Source organism: Megalobrama amblycephala, linkage group LG7, assembly GCF_018812025.1.
Source record: "Megalobrama amblycephala isolate DHTTF-2021 linkage group LG7, ASM1881202v1, whole genome shotgun sequence".
Classification (NCBI taxonomy): Eukaryota; Metazoa; Chordata; class Actinopteri; order Cypriniformes; family Xenocyprididae; genus Megalobrama; species Megalobrama amblycephala.
In genome coordinates this window covers 44450377-44468946 of record NC_063050.1, presented here as the reverse complement: position 1 = coordinate 44468946, position 18570 = coordinate 44450377, and the positions used below count along the sequence as shown (strand labels likewise).

General features: G+C 35.0%; 2 protein-coding genes across 2 annotated transcripts; both read left to right on the top strand.

Moving 5' to 3' along the window:
• The first annotated feature begins 1861 nt into the window (after positions 1-1861).
• smim14 (small integral membrane protein 14) lies at positions 1862-7823 on the top strand. Its single transcript, XM_048197681.1, has 5 exons — positions 1862-2105; positions 3456-3536; positions 5657-5705; positions 5824-5972; positions 6338-7823. The coding sequence occupies exons 2-5, from the start codon at positions 3462-3464 to the stop codon at positions 6374-6376; spliced, it is 312 nt and encodes a 103-aa protein (XP_048053638.1). The 5' UTR covers positions 1862-2105; positions 3456-3461; the 3' UTR covers positions 6377-7823.
• A 421-nt stretch (positions 7824-8244) lies between these two features.
• ugdh (UDP-glucose 6-dehydrogenase) lies at positions 8245-18565 on the top strand. Its single transcript, XM_048197677.1, has 12 exons — positions 8245-8518; positions 9802-9963; positions 10796-10897; positions 10976-11176; positions 11664-11861; positions 12603-12750; positions 12881-12975; positions 13555-13685; positions 15130-15269; positions 15441-15532; positions 16865-16975; positions 17734-18565. Exons 2-12 carry the CDS (start codon positions 9802-9804, stop codon positions 17833-17835), a joined length of 1482 nt encoding a protein of 493 aa, XP_048053634.1. The 5' UTR covers positions 8245-8518; the 3' UTR covers positions 17836-18565.
• The last annotated feature ends 5 nt before the right edge of the window (positions 18566-18570 follow it).

Genomic DNA, 18570 nt, shown 5'->3' with positions numbered 1-18570 from the left:
TAACTTTTTTTTTTATCCACTATATTGACAAGACCTTTTTAAAGGATATTGGTTTACTTCTGGCCTTTTTATGCACTTGAGCTTAACTGACATTTGAGAGTTTGTAGACATTTAAGAGGCTGTTGTATCAACCTTGATTTATTGCAATATTGAGGTGTTCAGTTTTATTTTGATTTCAGAAAATAAACATGATTTCTTATCTTACAAATCAATTGTTTCCTATTTTCACTGGCATGTCTCTTAGGTGTTGAACTAGTGCATCTCTGAGCCTACGTTCAGCATGAGTTAAATACTTAAGTTCTATTAAAATCAGATACTCTAAGACTTTTACTCAAGTCATATTAGAATTGGTGAATTGTAACTTGTAATGGAGTCATTTTCGCTGTAAGGTGTTTGTATTTACTCAAGTATGGTTTTCAGGTACTCTTTAGACCTCTGAATATTACACCCATTTTTAAAGGGTTAGTTCACCCAAAAATGAAATTTCTGTCATTAATTACTCACCTTCATGTCGTTCCAAACCCGCAAGAAACTTTGTTCATCTTCAAAACCCAAATTAAGATATTCTTGATGAAATTCAAGAGTTTTTTTTTTTTTTTATCCTCCGTAGAAAGCAACGTAATTACCATCATTTATGGTCCAGACAAGACATCGTTAAAATAGTCAACATGACTACAGTGGTTCAACCTTGATGTTACGACTTTATTCAACAAATTCGACTCTCCCCTGTCATTCTCATACGCTGTTTATGTCCAGTGTTTCCAGGTTCTGTGTCAGAACGCCGGCTCAGTATTGGCCGATGCTGTTCACGTGAGCAGCACGATGTATGCGTGTGCTGCTGACACAGGAGCCGGCCAATAATGAGTCTGCGTTTTGATGCCAATAACACCATTATAAATTGTAGGCAATGATATAATTAAATTTTAAAAACATAAAATAATAATTCAAAAAATACTGTACTGATTCAGTGACTGTACAAGCTATTCCAGCGAACAAAAATTTGTTATAAGAATGTTTTTATGGTTTTGAGAACATTATTAAAGACCAGATAACTTTGAATGAATGTTTTGTTCATAACTTTGAGAGAACCTTTCCAGAATGTTAGGGAAGTTCTGAGAATGTACCCTGTTAGCTGGGATTGTGTCTAACACAATTCTGGATTTTCAGAAAAACAGAATTTTTCTAAGTTGGCATCACCATTGCACAATTTCAGTAATATTAGGTATAAAAAACAGGAAAGGACGTTCAAGAAAATCATGCTGGGACTAAGATGACTGGAGTCTTATGTTGCATTGTTTTTCAAAACATCTTCCAAAATTACTCTCCTATTCTTTATGTGTACAACTTTTAATGCAGCTTGGGTCTGAGTGCCTGTGATGATGAGCTTGCATTTGCCTAGATTAACAACACACACACACACACACACACACACACACACACACACACACACACACACACACACACACACACACACACACACACCCATGACTGTAAGTGATGCGCACTGCAATTATGTATTTTATTATTTACACCCCGCCGGCAAAATGTCGATAACCAATTAATAAATGACGCGCTCTGCGAACGGTGAGAAAAGCAACGGCATTTCAGTGTTCACCAAAATCTGCGACATTATACGTCATGTAGCGACGTGGCTCTCATCCACCACACGAATGTACGAATCCTACTATAGAAAAGGCCTCTCTCATTAATATTAATTACTAGGTGTTATGTTCGCCCAGTCGACCTCGCTGATTTGCTGAAATGTAGACGTTAAAGCCTCTGGTTAAAGGACGAAGACTTACCTCATGAATAATAATTAGGTTACGCAATTGGACGCCCCAGGAAGGATGCAAATTACAATTCAGGAACCAAGCCTTCGCCATAGTAACATTCCTAATGTTGCTTCCCTGATCCTTATCAAAACACAGACGGAACATCAGCCGGAGCTGCGGCCCATTGCCAAACACCAGTGTACACAAGGGAGCATTTGCACTGGATTTAGCCTGTGCGACCGGACACTCTCAGGGGTCAATATTCACATATCGGTCCTCCTGGTTTGAAGCGAATGTTTTTAAATCTCTTCGAGTGAGTTGTCGAAGTCATTGGTAAGACATCTGTTTACCAAAATCTTGTTTGTTTCCATTGGGGTTAACTTTTTTATTTTATGTTTTATTATTCTTTTTTAAAATGCTGTCTGCAGATTCAATTAATACGCTGCTTTAATTAATAATATATATTCCGCCATCCTCCTCGAAGACTCTTATATTCCAAGTTAAACAGCTTTAAGCAAGAATATTTTGAAAAATGTGTTTTTTATTCTTTGTTTATTATATATTACTTCAACGGTATACATTTTGTGTGTATAAGTGGTTTATACATGTTTAGTGTTTAGATAGACCGTAGTTTATTCGAGTCAGCCGGTTGAGTGTAAAGTTATCGAAGAGGAAGCAGCGAAACAGAACCAAGTTTTAAAAAAACGTATCTGCTAAAAAAGAAATTTGCATCAAACATTTGTTTTCGTGTTATTTTGCGGAAAGCATAGTAAACCATTGCTTTGAGTAAGTGTTGTTCTTCCCTGAAACCTGACTTGGGTTTCCTTTCATTTGTTTACAGTTTCGTATATTCAGTAATGCTTGAAATGCAATACAGTCCCTTTTCAATATTTCTATAGTCTTTGAATACGTCCACTTCTTAAAACACACCAAACAAAAGAGCCGAGTTTTGAGAGTTTGTGTTAGTGTTAAGCTATAGGACCCGACTGCTCTGACAAATAAATATATCCAGTATTTAGCCATAATAATAATAATACATGTATCCAAATATAGCCATTTTTCTGTAGTATTCAGGTGGTAGGAAAGGTCTCACACTACATCCTATCTTCCGCACTCATATGACAAGTGACAAGCGCCCATCACATAGGCTACAGCCTACGCCATAATCTCATTTTAACGTATGTTAACATTTAATTGTTATTCAAGTGTCAATTTTTGGAGTGAACTGGGCCAATATTATAGTGAAACAAGATAAAAAGAAATTTAAGAGCAATTTGGTGCTTATGCTTAAGTTTATGTCATAGTTCACCAAGTAGTCGGACACATTTGTATCCACACGTTCCCTAACAAATAATGTAATAAAGGAGAAACAACTGCAGTTAATGATCTTCTAGAGTCTAGAAGATCATTAGAATCTACACTATTATATATAGTGAAAATAACATACAGCTAAATCATTAACTGCAAGCCAAGTCTTTTGAATATTTAAAGTAGTCTGACACAGCTTTGTGTTTATTTGGATTCAAATATTTGTCATGCTGACATCCTATAGACCTTCCCATGTGAAGTCTTTTTTATTCACCACACCCATGTAGTTTTGAGCTACGTGTCTCTGTGCGTTTAAAATAATTTATTATTATTATTATTAGAGTCTGGAATGTGTGTGAATTCTGTCTTATTCAGGAGAGGATGGCAGAGGGAGGTTTTGACCCCTGTGAGTGCATCTGCTCTCATGAACATGCCATGAGGAGACTTCTCAACCTGGTGAGTTCTTCATCTATCTGTTCCTTTTTCTCTGTTCCAGATCAGCATTTCAATTAACACAAGTTCTTTAATTTATGAACAAAATAAACCATAATATTAACAAATCAATACATGCTTAACTTGTTTGCCTACTCTGGATCTGCTATTATAAATTAATCAGATGAATTTTATATAAGCTTATTGATCCATTGGTCTGTATGAAAGAAAAGTGAACAACTGGGTTTTAGATGGACCGTGTCCTTATATTGGATTTCTGTTCTTTTCTTGGTACAAAAAGATACACTACTGGTCAAGAGTTTGGCATAATTATGATTTTTAAAAAATGCTTTGGAAATGCATTTTTATCAATTTTGAAAACAGTTGCTGCTTAATATTTTTGGGGAAACCGTGATACACTACCATACAAAAGTTTTAAAGGGTCATGAAACGCCCGTTTTACCCTGATCGTTCACTCCTCAAAGCTCAAAAAAGTCTGTTAAAATGGGCGTGTAAAGCTCTGGAAAAGTGGGAGTATAGAGGGGGAGAAGAGGGGAGAGAACAACCAATGAAGCACAGACATAGAACGCACTCATTATACAGAATAATGAATATATGAGCATGGAGAAAACGACAACAAACTCCCAAGCACAAGGGAGAAATGCGAAAGGCTTTAGCTTTAATAGGCTAATAATAGGCTACTTTGATTACGTTTACGAGCACTGCAGTCTCAAAATCAGTCTTTTGTCTATTAGAATAATCGTGTCGTCGAGTTCAGATAGGCTACACCACTGTATCAGTGTCCAGTTTGCACATATAATTCATTTGAAGAAGACTTGATGAAATATGTGTGCATAACTACACCGTGCTGGTTAATGTTTGGTGCAGGAGAATGTGTGAAATAAAAACTTTAAACACGGATACTTTATTCTGTATGAGCTATGTGCCACGTGGCTAGAGTTGTTAAACTCATCGCGGAGCTCTGCGCTGAAACCGAGCATATGCGCATTGTGTTGTAGCACTGAGGAAACAAACACCAACGATATGTCTCTGAATGACAAGAGACCGAGGCCAGAAAAGTGATACTTCCTCATGCATAATACCGCAATTATAATCTTATGCATACTACAGCGCAGTGATTGGATTAAATGTCATGAATATATGTCGAGAATCGCTCGAAACGGTCTACGTCAGCATGTTCGACCATGACCATACTTGGGCCGAAAGTACATTCCAAATATATATATATATATATATATATATATATATATATGTATATATATATATATATATATATATATATATATATATATATATATATATATATATATGTATATATATATATATATATATATATATATATATATATGTATAAATAGAAAACAGTTGTTAAAAATGTTAATAATATTTCACAATATTACTGTTTTTACGAAAAACTTGATATGATAGTTATTAATCATTGCCAAAAATGTTTGTTTTGTAATGGTGTAGAAAGCTTTTTAGTTTCAATTTCATTTGGATGTATCCCAATCTGACAGGGCCTCTATGTTCCAGACTGGTTTGTAGTTTTCAAGAGCTGTTGTGGCAAATGCAATAACAGAAGGAACTTCAGATTCAGGACCAACCTCATCTAGGCAATTTCTTGTCTTTATTAAACATATATTTTAGAAAAAGATCATATAAAATACCTATCTTTTTAAAATGTTGCTAGGTATCTAATAATTTTGCTGTTGTAGTCTGAATGAATGACCAGTAGAGGGCGCTAGTGATTCTTTAGTTCAGCCAAGAAAATAAATAACACTTGATTCAACTGTTTGTAGAGGAAACATTTGAATAGATTTCGCCGTTAAAAAACAACTTTTTGTGGTATAAATACAGAAATACAAATATGAAATCATATAATATCAATAAATATTATATGCATGGAACTTTTTGCAGAGGAATACCCACATTGATTGTTTCAATCAGGTCAAATTCAATTTCAATTAATGTTTTATGAATTAGTGTAATATAGAAGCATCAGTTTTTGTCCTAAAATTGCTTTCAGGCAGAATCCCACATCCACACAGAATGTTGTAATTTCATCCATATAGTATTGTTTTTGCCTGTATGATAAAATATTGCCTTTGTGATTCTTTTCCAAGCTGAGACAGTCCCAGTCCTACTGTACAGACACAGAGTGCCTTCAGGAGAGTAAGTCTGTACATACAAAAAAAAAAAAAAAAAAAAAGAAAAGAAGAAAAAAGGCAAATCACACATAGCACACGTGTTGTGTGTAATTTTTTTTAAATTGAGTTTTGTATGTACACAGTGCCCGGCCCCAACTCCTCAGTAGAAGGGGACATCACTCTGCCCATGATTATTATGGGATGGATAGTTCTAGCTCTCGTGCTTTTTCTGTTCCGCCCAGCCAGCTTGAGGGGCCCTTCAACCAGCAGCAAGCCCTCCAGTCCTCATGGCGTAAGTCATGGCAGACAAACCTTTAATGAATGAGCATTACAGTATAATGATTAAACTCCGTCAATTATCACTTACAAGCAGTGCTCGAAGTGGGCCATCACGCAGTATTGGCACTTCTGTATTTCAATCTGTAGCATACCCTCACTTTTTCTTGCATATAACGGCATTTCTCACGTTGATGACCTCCACATGATAACGGTAATCAGAAAGTGTAGCAAAGTATTCATCCTTAATAGGTTTTAACCATCAGTAAATCACCTGATATGTATTATGGGCTGCTTTAACTTTGAATCACTTAATACTGTACTGGAATTTCCTTGAATTGTAATTGTTGTCATTGTATGGATCTTTTTCTTCTTTTTCAGAATCATGGCAGAGAGCCACCAGCACCTCCAGTGGACTAGAGATTTAACCCTGCACAAAAGATTTGATCTTTCAATCCAGCTTCCACCTGATCAGCTACTGTGACCAGTATAACTTATTCGTTTCCTTAATCATCTCTCAGTATTTCTGATTCCAAATTCTCTAGACCAATATCAAGAGGGTGATCTATACCAATGCTTGGATAACAAGGTGTTTCTATAAAGAGGAAGCAAAAAAAGAAAGTTGTCCAAGTGGTGACGATGCTAAATTGTTAGAGTCTGATGATTTCCAGGTTTACATAGCTCAGTCTTCAATTTCTTACTACTTCTATTTTTATTATAAAGCATTATTAGGTATTTAGCAAGTTGTTTAAATGACATATAGGCATATATAATGACACTTACCCTAGATCAGCCTAAATATTAATTGCAATCTAGAGTAAAGGTTACCTAGTTATCGAGTGGTGTCGAGAGATTTGGGTTATTTTCGAGTATACTGAGGTGGAGAGGATAATATTTCTTGTGTCCTTTGGTAGCTTAAACATTCCAAAGCTATGATGACTTCACAGACATGATGTCACTGGTCCTTGTAGGAGCGTGAGCCTTGACTCTGTATTGGGTCATTCTGAATACAGACGTACTTAAAATGACTCACACATTTGGGGTTGACCAAGACCGCTTCTTAAAAGTCAAAAATTTGTGCAAGAGGGACTTATAAAATGGGCGTATTCCAGTATTTACTTGGCTCTTATTACTGTAGTCATGGCTTTGTGAATGTTGTCATGGTTTGAGGTCTGTTGACCACAAAGAGAGAGCTGATCTAAAGCAGACCTCTCCACCCTGACGACTCTGACGGTCTATTTATCCTTCATGTATAAAAATCATTAGTGCAACTGCTAGAATAGACAGTTAAATGCCATTCTGAATAGAGTTTTATTGAGTTTGCTCAGGAATCATTATGTAGCTATACAGTTAGTCAAATGGTATGGGGAATCTGCCAAATTTCAGTGATGAAAATCAAAAAACAAAAAAACAAGTTTATCTTTCAAAATAAGATTTAAATGGGTTACTGTGGACTTTTGGTAAAATTTGTAAAAGAGCGAGATTCCCTTTTAAACTTAAAGGCAAATCTACCAACTGTAGCACTTTGGTTTTGGCAACTTTACATGTGTACAGAAAGCAAAGCTCCAGAAAAACACCAAAGATAGGATGTTAATCTGCTCCTCTTCAAGTGTGGTGTACCTTACTGGGAAACTTTCCTGTCTCTTCAGTTCTGTGGAAATGTTAGAATGTCTTATTGACACAAAAGTCAATTTGTTTAATTGGACAGACTAATGATTTTCTTGTAGGTTCAGTTAAGGTGGTGGTGTGGGTTTTAGGGCATGTAAATTAAATTCTGTCTACGTACACTGTTCTAATGAAACTGCTCTATGTGAAAGGGCTTGATCTATGCACTTTTGGTTACTTAAAATAAATATGAACAATAGCATCACGTTTTGTCTTTCTTTTAATGTGGGTATGGGACTATTTATTGGTGCTTGTTAGTGTCTTTGATACATTTCTAGTTAGAATTTGTTAGTATGACTCTTCTCTCGAGTAATTTCTACGTCAAAAAGACCACTAATGCTTTCCTTTGAATTTACGTCACCGAGACCTTCCAGTCACTGATTGGCTGCTTCTGAACGTCTCCGTTATCCACACGTATGTTTCGCTGTAATAATGTTCATGTCAAATGACAAGTGCCAGTATTCGCTTTTACCGTATTTATATTGAGGAGCTTGCCTGATTAGATTTAAATAATAATAAAAAACTCTTTCGGACTATGACAGTTCATTTGTTCGTTTTAAATCACAGACAAACTAAGATTTAGTTTGCGCTTGCTCAAGTTAATGAGGCTCTTATTTTGAAAAGTTCTCATGCCCCGGAAGCAGACGCCCCTGCCCTCCCCTCTCTGAAGTGTTTACGTTGCTATCCTCCTCCCGGTGGGTGTGTGGGTGTGCGTGTACGAGTGAGTGAATGAATGTGTGTGTGTGTTCTTCGTGAGTTTATGTATCAAGGAGATATAGTAGTTTTATTCATTCGGGAACAAGGCACCCTTAGACGGAGGAACCTTAACGTTACCTGCATACTTCCCGGAGTCCCACAGAGGAGTGTTTTAACTGAAGAACTTCACTGTGAGACAAGGTAAGTCTGTAGTATAGCTATTTATTTAAAAATATTTTAAAGTGGATCTTACTGAAATCATTTAAAATTGTGTTTTTGTGATTGAAGCTATAATACAGAATCTGAACTGATCATATTCTGTACGTTAAATCTATAACTTAAATGATTGAACAGATCAGTTATAAAAGTTTAAAGAGTTAAAATAATCATGTATTCATTATGAGAACATAAGCAGTCAAATAATAAATAATACATTTCATTACATTTTACATGTTAAATGCGTCGACAGGCAACACAACTTTTTGCAAACAACAACAACAACAACTTAATAATTGCGTTCACTTTTATCTATCTTTAAATTTCAACTTCTGGTTCTTTTTATTAGTTATTATTAGTCTTACAAGAAGAGCCATACACATTAATTACATTAACGGTTCATTCTTTTGAGTCGATTCTTCCGTTTCGCTAAACGGTTCTAAATGATTCATTCGCGAATCGGATTGAATCAGTCTGAGCGATTGTCGATGTCGAGTCAACAGCCCGCTGAACAGAGAATATAAGGATTTATTTAAATTTAAATATTCAAATTTATTTTATAATTAATTTTAAAAATGTAACATTTTTAAAAATTTTATTTCAAATGTAACAAACAAACGAGACAAAAGTTGATTTTAGGATTGTGAATTTAATTACATTTATCAAGAGATTGCTGAATATATAGTATATTACATATTGTATAAAAGTATCGCTGAATCAGATTTTGGGACGAACTGCTCGAAAGAACCGAATGTCGCAAAGGAGCCGGACTTCTCATCACTACTTAAAGGGATAGTTCACCCAAAAATGAAAATTCTGTCATCATTTACTCACCCTAAAGTTGTTCAAAACCTGTATAAATGTGTTTGTTCTGTTGTACACAAAGGTCTCGCCACCCATTTGACTATTATAATATTTGTTTCCCCTACTATGGTAGTAAATGGGGGGTGAGGTCTGATTGGTTACAAACATTCTTTCAAATATCTTCCTTTGTGTTCAGCACAACAAAGAAATGTATACAGGTTTGGAACAACTTAAGGGGGAGTAAATGATGACAGAATTTTCATTTTTGGGTGAACTATCCCTTTAATGCCCCCAGGGGTTAGTAATATGATACTGATCTCCTCAGGAGCCTCAGGATCCCTGCTGAAGAGGATGAATTGTATTCTGCTGGTTAATAAGAGGCCATTCATAATCTTCACAAAATCTGTCGCACACAATTTATGGCCATAAACTGTCACCTTGATTCCATCTTTCTCTCCTCTCAGATGTTTCAGATTAAAAAGATTTGCTGTATAGGTGCTGGGTATGTTGGTGGTCCAACATGTAGTGTCATTGCCAGCATGTGTCCTGAGATCACTGTAACAGTGGTGGATGTTAATGAATCCCGGATCAAAGCCTGGAACTCTGATACCCTGCCCATCTACGAGGTAAGAATGTAAAAGGAATAATAGGGTTAAAATGTAAACTGTCGCCCCCGTTGTGAGCATAGATCTGAACTTAAATGCTTGTAATTTATGAATGCTTTGGAATACAGACCTAAGGTTTGTCTATTTTTAAAGAAGATCTTTTTTGAAAGCAAAAAGAAAAAAAGTGGAAGTGTAAAAAAAAGTTTTACCATATCACAATAGTACAGAACGTTACATATTTTAAAAAAAAATTATTTTAACACAAAAACTGAATATATATTTTAAATAATAAAAGGATTTAAAGTACGGTTTCCCTGGTAAGGCAATGTCCAATTTCCAAATTTTGAGTGTTTAAGTTTTCGAATGATACCTAATTTATGATGATTATTACTAAAATATGTGATGAAAAACGGCAATAAAAAGAAAGCCAAGTGTCCCCCACTACCGGGACACTGACTATATCCAAGTTAAATGTGCGCACATATATTTTCTCATTAAAAATATTTAAATAATTAAATAGTACATTTGCTAATAACAAATTTAGTGTAAAGAGATGGTTCACCCAAAAATGATAACTCTGTCATCATTTACTCAAGTTTTTCCAAACCTGTATGAATAGTTGATGGGCCCCATTGGAAGTCAGTGGGACCCATCAACTGTTTGGTTACCCATATTCTTCAAAATATCTTCTTTTGTGTTTAGCAGAAGAAAGAAATTCATATAGGTTGGAACAGCTTGAGGGTTAGTAAGTGATGACAGAAATTCAAAGTGTTTTTTTTGTTTTGTTTTTTTTAAAATGAGAAATCTTTGTTGCATGAGTCCTGAAATGTGTCTCTTTTTCTTGCTGTTGTAGCCAGGCCTGAATGAAGTGGTGTTGTCTTGTCGTGGGAAGAACCTCTTCTTCTCCACAGATATCGACTCTGCCATTAAAGATGCTGATCTGGTCTTTATTTCTGTGAGTGCAACAAACTATTTTAATGTGGTTTTGCATATAAGTCTGCACACCAACCATAATATTTATCTCTCTCCTTAGGTAAACACCCCGACTAAGACGTACGGTATGGGCAAAGGCCGTGCTGCTGACCTGAAGTTTATTGAGGCATGTGCACGGCGCATCGTGGAGGTGTCGGATGGGTATAAAATTGTTACGGAGAAGAGCACAGTGCCGGTCCGTGCAGCTGAGAGCATCCGCAGGATATTTGATGCAAACACCAAACCCAGCCTCAACTTACAGGTGTGTTTTTGTGAACGTCTAAATATTCCTGTGCTGATATATGGGGAAGGTGACAAATAACATGTCCATGAGCTTTTTTTAATATCAAAATTTTAGGTTAAATGGTATATAAATATATAATATTACTGTAATCATTCACATTTAAGTGATCAAAAATGACAGTAAAGACCTTTACTTTATAGAAATTTCTATTTCAAATACATGCTGTTAAACCTTCTGTTCATCTAATTTATGCTGTAAATACATTTTGTGTATGCACACAAATTACTTTTACATTGTGTTGTGAAATATGCTTCTACATCAGTTTGACATTTTTACACAACCACTTGTAAATGTAATCAGGATTAGGCTGTTGTTTCGAAAGGGATTTTCTACAAAGATTTTGCCTCTCTCAAGTGAACTGGGTTTGTGGACCTTTGGGAATTTTTCACAGTTCATTCTGTTCTGCTGTGTTAATAAACAACATTTTTCCCTCCTTTGATTACAGGTTCTCTCTAACCCAGAGTTCCTTGCAGAGGGTACAGCAGTGAAGGACCTGAAGGACCCAGATCGTGTCCTGATTGGTGGAGATGAGACTCCAGAGGGTCAAAGGGCTATTAATGCTCTTTGTGCAGTTTATGAGCACTGGGTCCCCAAATCACGCATAATCACCACCAATACCTGGTCCTCTGAACTTTCCAAACTGGTATGTAAATGTAAGATGTATAATTAGTGTGTGTTCACACTTGTAGTTCGGTTCTCTTGGATCTTTTGATCTGGACCAAAAAAGACAATGATACATTTAGTCCTGGTTCGCTTGGCATTCACAGTCACAGAACCTAAAGATACAAAAAAAATATATATATGCTTTTATGACGTATATTTTGTGGTGGAACATCAAAAACAATGCTGTGTGCTGGATTAAATGTTCTTGTTGTATAGTATGTGCGTACACACAATGGTATTTTTACCAGCTGAGAACTTAGAAAATGTGTAAAGGAGTCAAAACAGCACCAGGAATTCCTCCGTTACACAAACAAAGATCTGCTGCGAGGGGACACATATAGTATCACACTGTAATGGACAAAATCGTGACTATGACGAGAAAGGTGAGAGTTCATTTAGAAGCGATGCATGAATTAGTGTAGTACATTCGAACAAGTGTGAATGCTGTGTGAATAAGTTTGAACCGTGGTGTGACCAAACAAGTTGACCAAGACCCCTGAAAAGGGTTCAAACCATGGTTTAAACTTGTTCACACAGCGTTCACACTTGTTCAGATGAACAGAGCAATCACACCAGAGTTCTTTTTAATAAAACCAAACCTGCCAAGTGTGAACACACCCTTAAAGATAACAATGAGTTAAATTTGTAGCCAAGTCTTGGATTTGATATGTAAAATTCATTCAACTAATATTTTATGATGTATAAAAACATGCGCATTTAGGCAGCAAATGCATTCCTGGCTCAGCGCATCAGTAGTATAAACTCCATCTCTGCCCTGTGTGAATCCACTGGCGCGGATGTTGAGGAGGTGGCCAGAGCCATCGGCATGGATCAGCGCATTGGGAGCAAGTTCCTCAAAGCCAGCGTGGGTCAGTGCATTTGTTTTTACTCCATCTTAATTCCACATTATTGGTACTTTTTGCTTCGTAAAAGTGCTCAAAATGATATAATAGAATACGTTTTGCTTCAGTTACCTTAATATGTATGTCTCTGTATCAGGTTTTGGAGGAAGTTGTTTTCAGAAGGATGTGCTAAATTTGGTGTATCTGTGCGAGGCACTGAATCTCCCAGAGGTTGCTTCATACTGGCAACAGGTAAACTTCAATTTGAATACTTATTAAATAGTCTTTGTGGCATATGTTCGCTTTGTTCAATGGATGTTATATGAACAAACAGCAAGTTTGAATATGAGAACTGTGTGATGGGGATGATTTTTTACCGACTTGCACTACTATTCAAAAGTTTGGGGTCAGTAAGATTATTATTTTTAAGGAAATTAATACTCTTATTCAGCAAGGATGCATTAAATTGATCAAAAGTGGCAGTATAGGCATTTATAATGTTCCAAAAGATTTCTATTTCAAATAAATGCTGTTCTTTTGAACTTTCTGTTTATCAGAGAATCAAGTAGATCTGTTTCAACAAACTTCTTAATAATAAGAAATCTTTCTTGAACACCAATCTGCATATTACAATTTTTATACTGCATTTTTGATCAAATAAATGTAGCCTTGTTGAGCATGAGAGACTTCTTTAAAAAGCATTTAAAAATCTTACTATCCTCAAACTGTTTGTGTAGTGTAAGTTCCGATGAACTTTCATATAGTAATGCTTTGATATCTAAATTATTTTGTTTGTGTCTAATGTTTTACTTTGTATTTCTGTATGTACAGGTGATAGACATGAACGAATATCAGAGAAAGAGATTTGCCTGTCGGATCATTGACTGCCTGTTTAACACGGTTACAGGGAAGAAAATTGCCTTGTTAGGTTTCTCCTTCAAAAAGGACACAGGAGACACCAGGTACATGCAGGGACACTTTGAACCAGTAAATTCTGTTTATGACAGCTTTATCACATATGTGAGAAGTCAGAAGCTGTGTCTTTCTCTTTTACCTACAAAACATAGAGACTGTAAGAAGTCAGAGCATGAGTTAATCATCAACTTTAATTGTGTAATGGTTACACAGTTTTTTTTTCCCAGTGTGAACTATCTCCTATTTAAAAACCTGCACACTTCCAACACTATAGCACATGTTAAATATGCCCATCCCACCCATGACCTTTATCTAGAATCAATGAGGACAAGACATGACTCTGCATGTGTACTGACTCAGCTGATTCCCCTCCCCCCCACTCCATTCAAGGCATCGTGACGGATATATTTTTTATTATTTTATTTTTTTTAGTTAGGAATGGTGCAGGAACACAGGCTTATTATAAATCCATTTAATAATACAGTGGGGTCCAACAGTCTATTTCCAAAAAATTCTGTTTTGCTATCCCCCCCTCAAAGTTAAATGATTTTCAGAATGTTTTAGTACTATGTTTTAGTATTTGATATGTCCACCTTTTCTGAATGGCAGCAGTGATTAAGGTGACATGAACTCTACAAGTTTATACAAAGCCTGGTTATCATGTTACGTTTGTTCTGTACAGCATCAACTCAAGGAAGGAAATCTGACTTTTTGTACAAAAGGAGTTAATGTCAAAAAATTACTTTTGTATTTACTGAATTAGAACTTGTGAAGAATCATATTTATTTATTACATAACAGTTAGTTCCGGTGAGGAATTTGATCTTCAGTCAAACACCACTTTTTCACTGTTTTTTCACTCCGTTTGTCTTTGTTTGCAACGTTCCAGACAGACTGTTAGCCTGTGTATTAGTGGTAGGGATTTTTCAGTGACTTTCTGCAAGTTACATTGATACGCCAGTAGGTTGTGACAAATGACTGACTTTATAAGTGAGTCATTGAATTATTCACTCAGTCAATTCTTTAAAAATACAGTGATTAAATTAGTTGGAAAACACGACTAATTTGTGTTTCTCAGAGGTGCGCAAAGAAGTATTTTCTTTGGTAGCTCAAATAGGAAAATTAAATGGTGATATTTTTTTCTGAATGTAAGTTACTCAATATTAACTGGTTTGTTTTTTCCTTCAAACAATATAACCCAAACAATTGAGTGAGCTTTCACAATAAGATTTATGCACCCTCCGTCAATTGGACACCACTGTGATATATTATAACAGCTTCATTAAATTGACTGAAAAAAATAACTGCAGATTTATATTTACTTGATGAATTTTGCAGATACTTTTAACCAAAATAACCTGCAGTGCATTTTCTGTTACTGTTCTCTACTAGTTTGCTTATATTTATTCAAAAATAACCTTTTTCCATGGAATCATAATTAGTCTGTAAAAGAGAATCTTGTGTTGTAAGTCTGTGTGTATGTGTGTTTCAGAGAGTCGTCTAGTATCTACATCTCTAAGTATCTGATGGACGAAGGAGCCAAGCTGCATATTTATGACCCTAAAGTGCTAAAGGAGCAGATAATTCAGGACTTGTCTCAACCCCACATCTCTGGAGACAACCCAGAAAGAGGTATGTGTGTTAAGCAGATAAAACTGTGCTTTAGGTCTCTTTGAATGATAGGAGAGAAAGACTTTGTCATGCTGAATCTCATGTAGGGCAGAAACTCATGTCTAGGAATGCAGGACAAAGTTTGTCTGTGTGTTTCTGTCTAATTTGGCATGACTCTCATTCTGTCTGCAGTGTCTGATCTTGTAACAGTGACATCAGACCCCTACAAGGCGTGTGAAAATGCACACGCCCTTGTCATCTGCACGGAGTGGGACATGTTTAAGGTAAATGGCACACACACAGAAAACACACTCTTGTGTGCAGCACTCTCTACCCTTACCCTATGTTGTTTAAATCGCTCCAAATAGGGGCTGTTCATTTGTGCTCGGTTTGTGACGTTAAAACAGACACTGTAATTATTTTCCTTCAGCAGATATAACAAATATAATTTGTGAGCTTTGACGTCACTCTCCACTCCATGACATCTAAATAGGACTAAACCTGTATTGTGTTTTGTGGTTTAAAAATAAAAAAACCTGACTATTACCCCACCTTAAATATAATGGGGAAAAAATACTTTTTTAGGAACAGTTACATCACTCTCCACCCTATGTCATCTAGATCGTTCCAAAACTGTGCCGTTCATTTGTGCTCATGTTGTGCCGTTAAAATGAACATTGTATTTACTCCTTAGAAATAATAAAACAATATAATTCAGGGCAGTGATGCCCTATAATTCAGAGTTTGATTTACATGTTAATGTATAAATGTAACACACACACACATATATATATATATATATATATATATATATATATATATATATATATATATATATATATATATATATATATATATATATATATATATATATATGTATATGTATATGTGTATATATATATATGTATATGTATATATATATATATATATATATATATATATATATATGTATATATATGTGTGTGTGTGTGTGTTACATTTATACATTAACATGTGTGTATATATATATATATATATATATATATATATATATATATATATATATATATATATATATATATATATATGTATATATATATATATATATATATATATATAAATACTAAATTATATATAAAATACTAAATTATGTTTTTAAATAATTATTTTAGAATAAATACGAAATTAGAAATTTAAATGTAAACGTTATAAATGCAAATTAATAAATGTTTGGTTTATATATTTATATGTTTAGATACGTAAACTTTTATAATACTAATTTATATTTTTTAAAATAATTTTAGAATAAATACAAAGTTAAAAAAGTAAATATAATATTACAAGTGTAAATTTAAAATTATACATTTAAATTCATAAAAAATTATATATTTTTTGTTGGTTTCAGTGAAAATATTGGCGACATATAAATCTTATTGGCAAAGAACTCCTTACTGATGAGCCCTGTCATGGTACTTTGATAAACACCAGTGTATGATTATTACTATTTTCATATATACTGTATAATGGAACACATGGTACTACAAGGTACTTAAAAATGATTTGTCCAAAAAGTATTCCATGGTACATTGTGCTACTTATTTAATTTATGGTTAATTATTCCATGTGTTTGTTTTTAGGATCTGGATTATGAGAAAATATATCACAAGATGTTGAAACCAGCATTTATCTTTGATGGACGACGAGTCCTGGACCATCTGCACCCCCAACTACAGAACTTTGGCTTTCAGGTCAGTAGTTATTTATGCACATGTTCATGGGTGGACCCACCTGCCTGACTTATAATTTTATTAACTTAATTAGCTGCATAGGCATCATTTGCATGTCCCCACCACTTTTTGCCTGGGCCGATATTGTCCCCACCACTTTTTGAAATGTCACTTAGCATGCATGTATCTAATTCAAAGGAAGCAGTTGACTAGCAGAGTATTAATTTCGTTCATGTGTTTTAAATAAGAGGCAATCTGGCACTGAAACCTGTTGTTTTTAAAATCATGATGAGTGCTCATTGCTGCTGTTATTAGTGGTGAAAGGCAACAGTAGTTTTCACATAGTTGAGTGCTTCTACTGCTTTAACGCTGTTCCGGACACTCTATTCATTCCGGTGAAATCATAAAAACAAAGATCAAACATTTGTCCCTACTCTTAATAAACAATCGCTGATGAATACCTTGGTTTTAATGAGAAAAAGTATATACGAGGGCAGATTAGAACCCTGAACCTCTGGCACGCTAAGCAAAAATTCACTCACCAGACCATTAGAGTACAGAAGAGTTAGAGGGGGGGTCGACATATTTATTCACTGATGTAAAGATGTAAGGATGAAATTATCGCATCAAACATGAGTTCTGTGTCAACAAATTAAACTCAATGTACTATAAAATTGATTTGTGGACATCGAAATTTTATTTTTTTGTGCATTTGTTATTGTACATTTCTTATATAGCCTTGTATTAGTATTTGTATTAATGTTGTGTGTTTTGCATAGATCGAGACCATTGGGAAGAAGGTAACGACTAGAATCCCATTCACACCATCTGGAGGAGTTCCACGAATCAATGAACCACCCAACAAGAAAGCCAAAGCATAAGACACTGACTCGCACACACACATGCATGTGCACTTTACACCGATTAAAGTCTTTTTCTGAGAAAACCAAAGTAATGTGAGACCGTTCCTGGAAAACTACAGACTCCTCTGTAAAAATTCATGTGTTCTGTGTGTGTTGAACTGTGTTCAGAATGTTGTTTTTAAGACTGAGTTTTATCTCTCATGGCCGTTGGCAAAAATGCAGTGATTTAATGTTTTAAACACTTTATCATCCATGTCTTAGTTTTTTTTTTAAATCACGATTCTTAGAATTTTTTTAGAATGTTGTCATGTCTGTGCCATTTTGCAAAAATGTTTAAACACTATATATATATTAACTGTACAAAACTGGTGTTAATGCATTTCAACGTTCCACTACTGTTTAGTAGTTTATTATTATTTACGATTATCAGTGTTATGGGTTTTAGTGGCAAAATTACCCATTTGAGAGCGATGTCTGAGAGAGAAGCCACATGTGGGACATGAAAAACAGTGTAAAACATTAGCCTTAAATTAGGCATGTGAGACCACTGGCAAATAGCGGTTTGTGTCACCCAGTAATCATTTATTAATCTTTTGATATATATTTTTGGACCTGCACTGTGTAGTAGTTATTGTATTGAGTCACAGTTGTAGCTTTTATAAAATCATCTCTTACTGTACAGGTTTGTAATGGTCATGTACAATGATTGCAGAAAACAGATTTCTTAAATAAATATGGACCAATGAAAGAAGC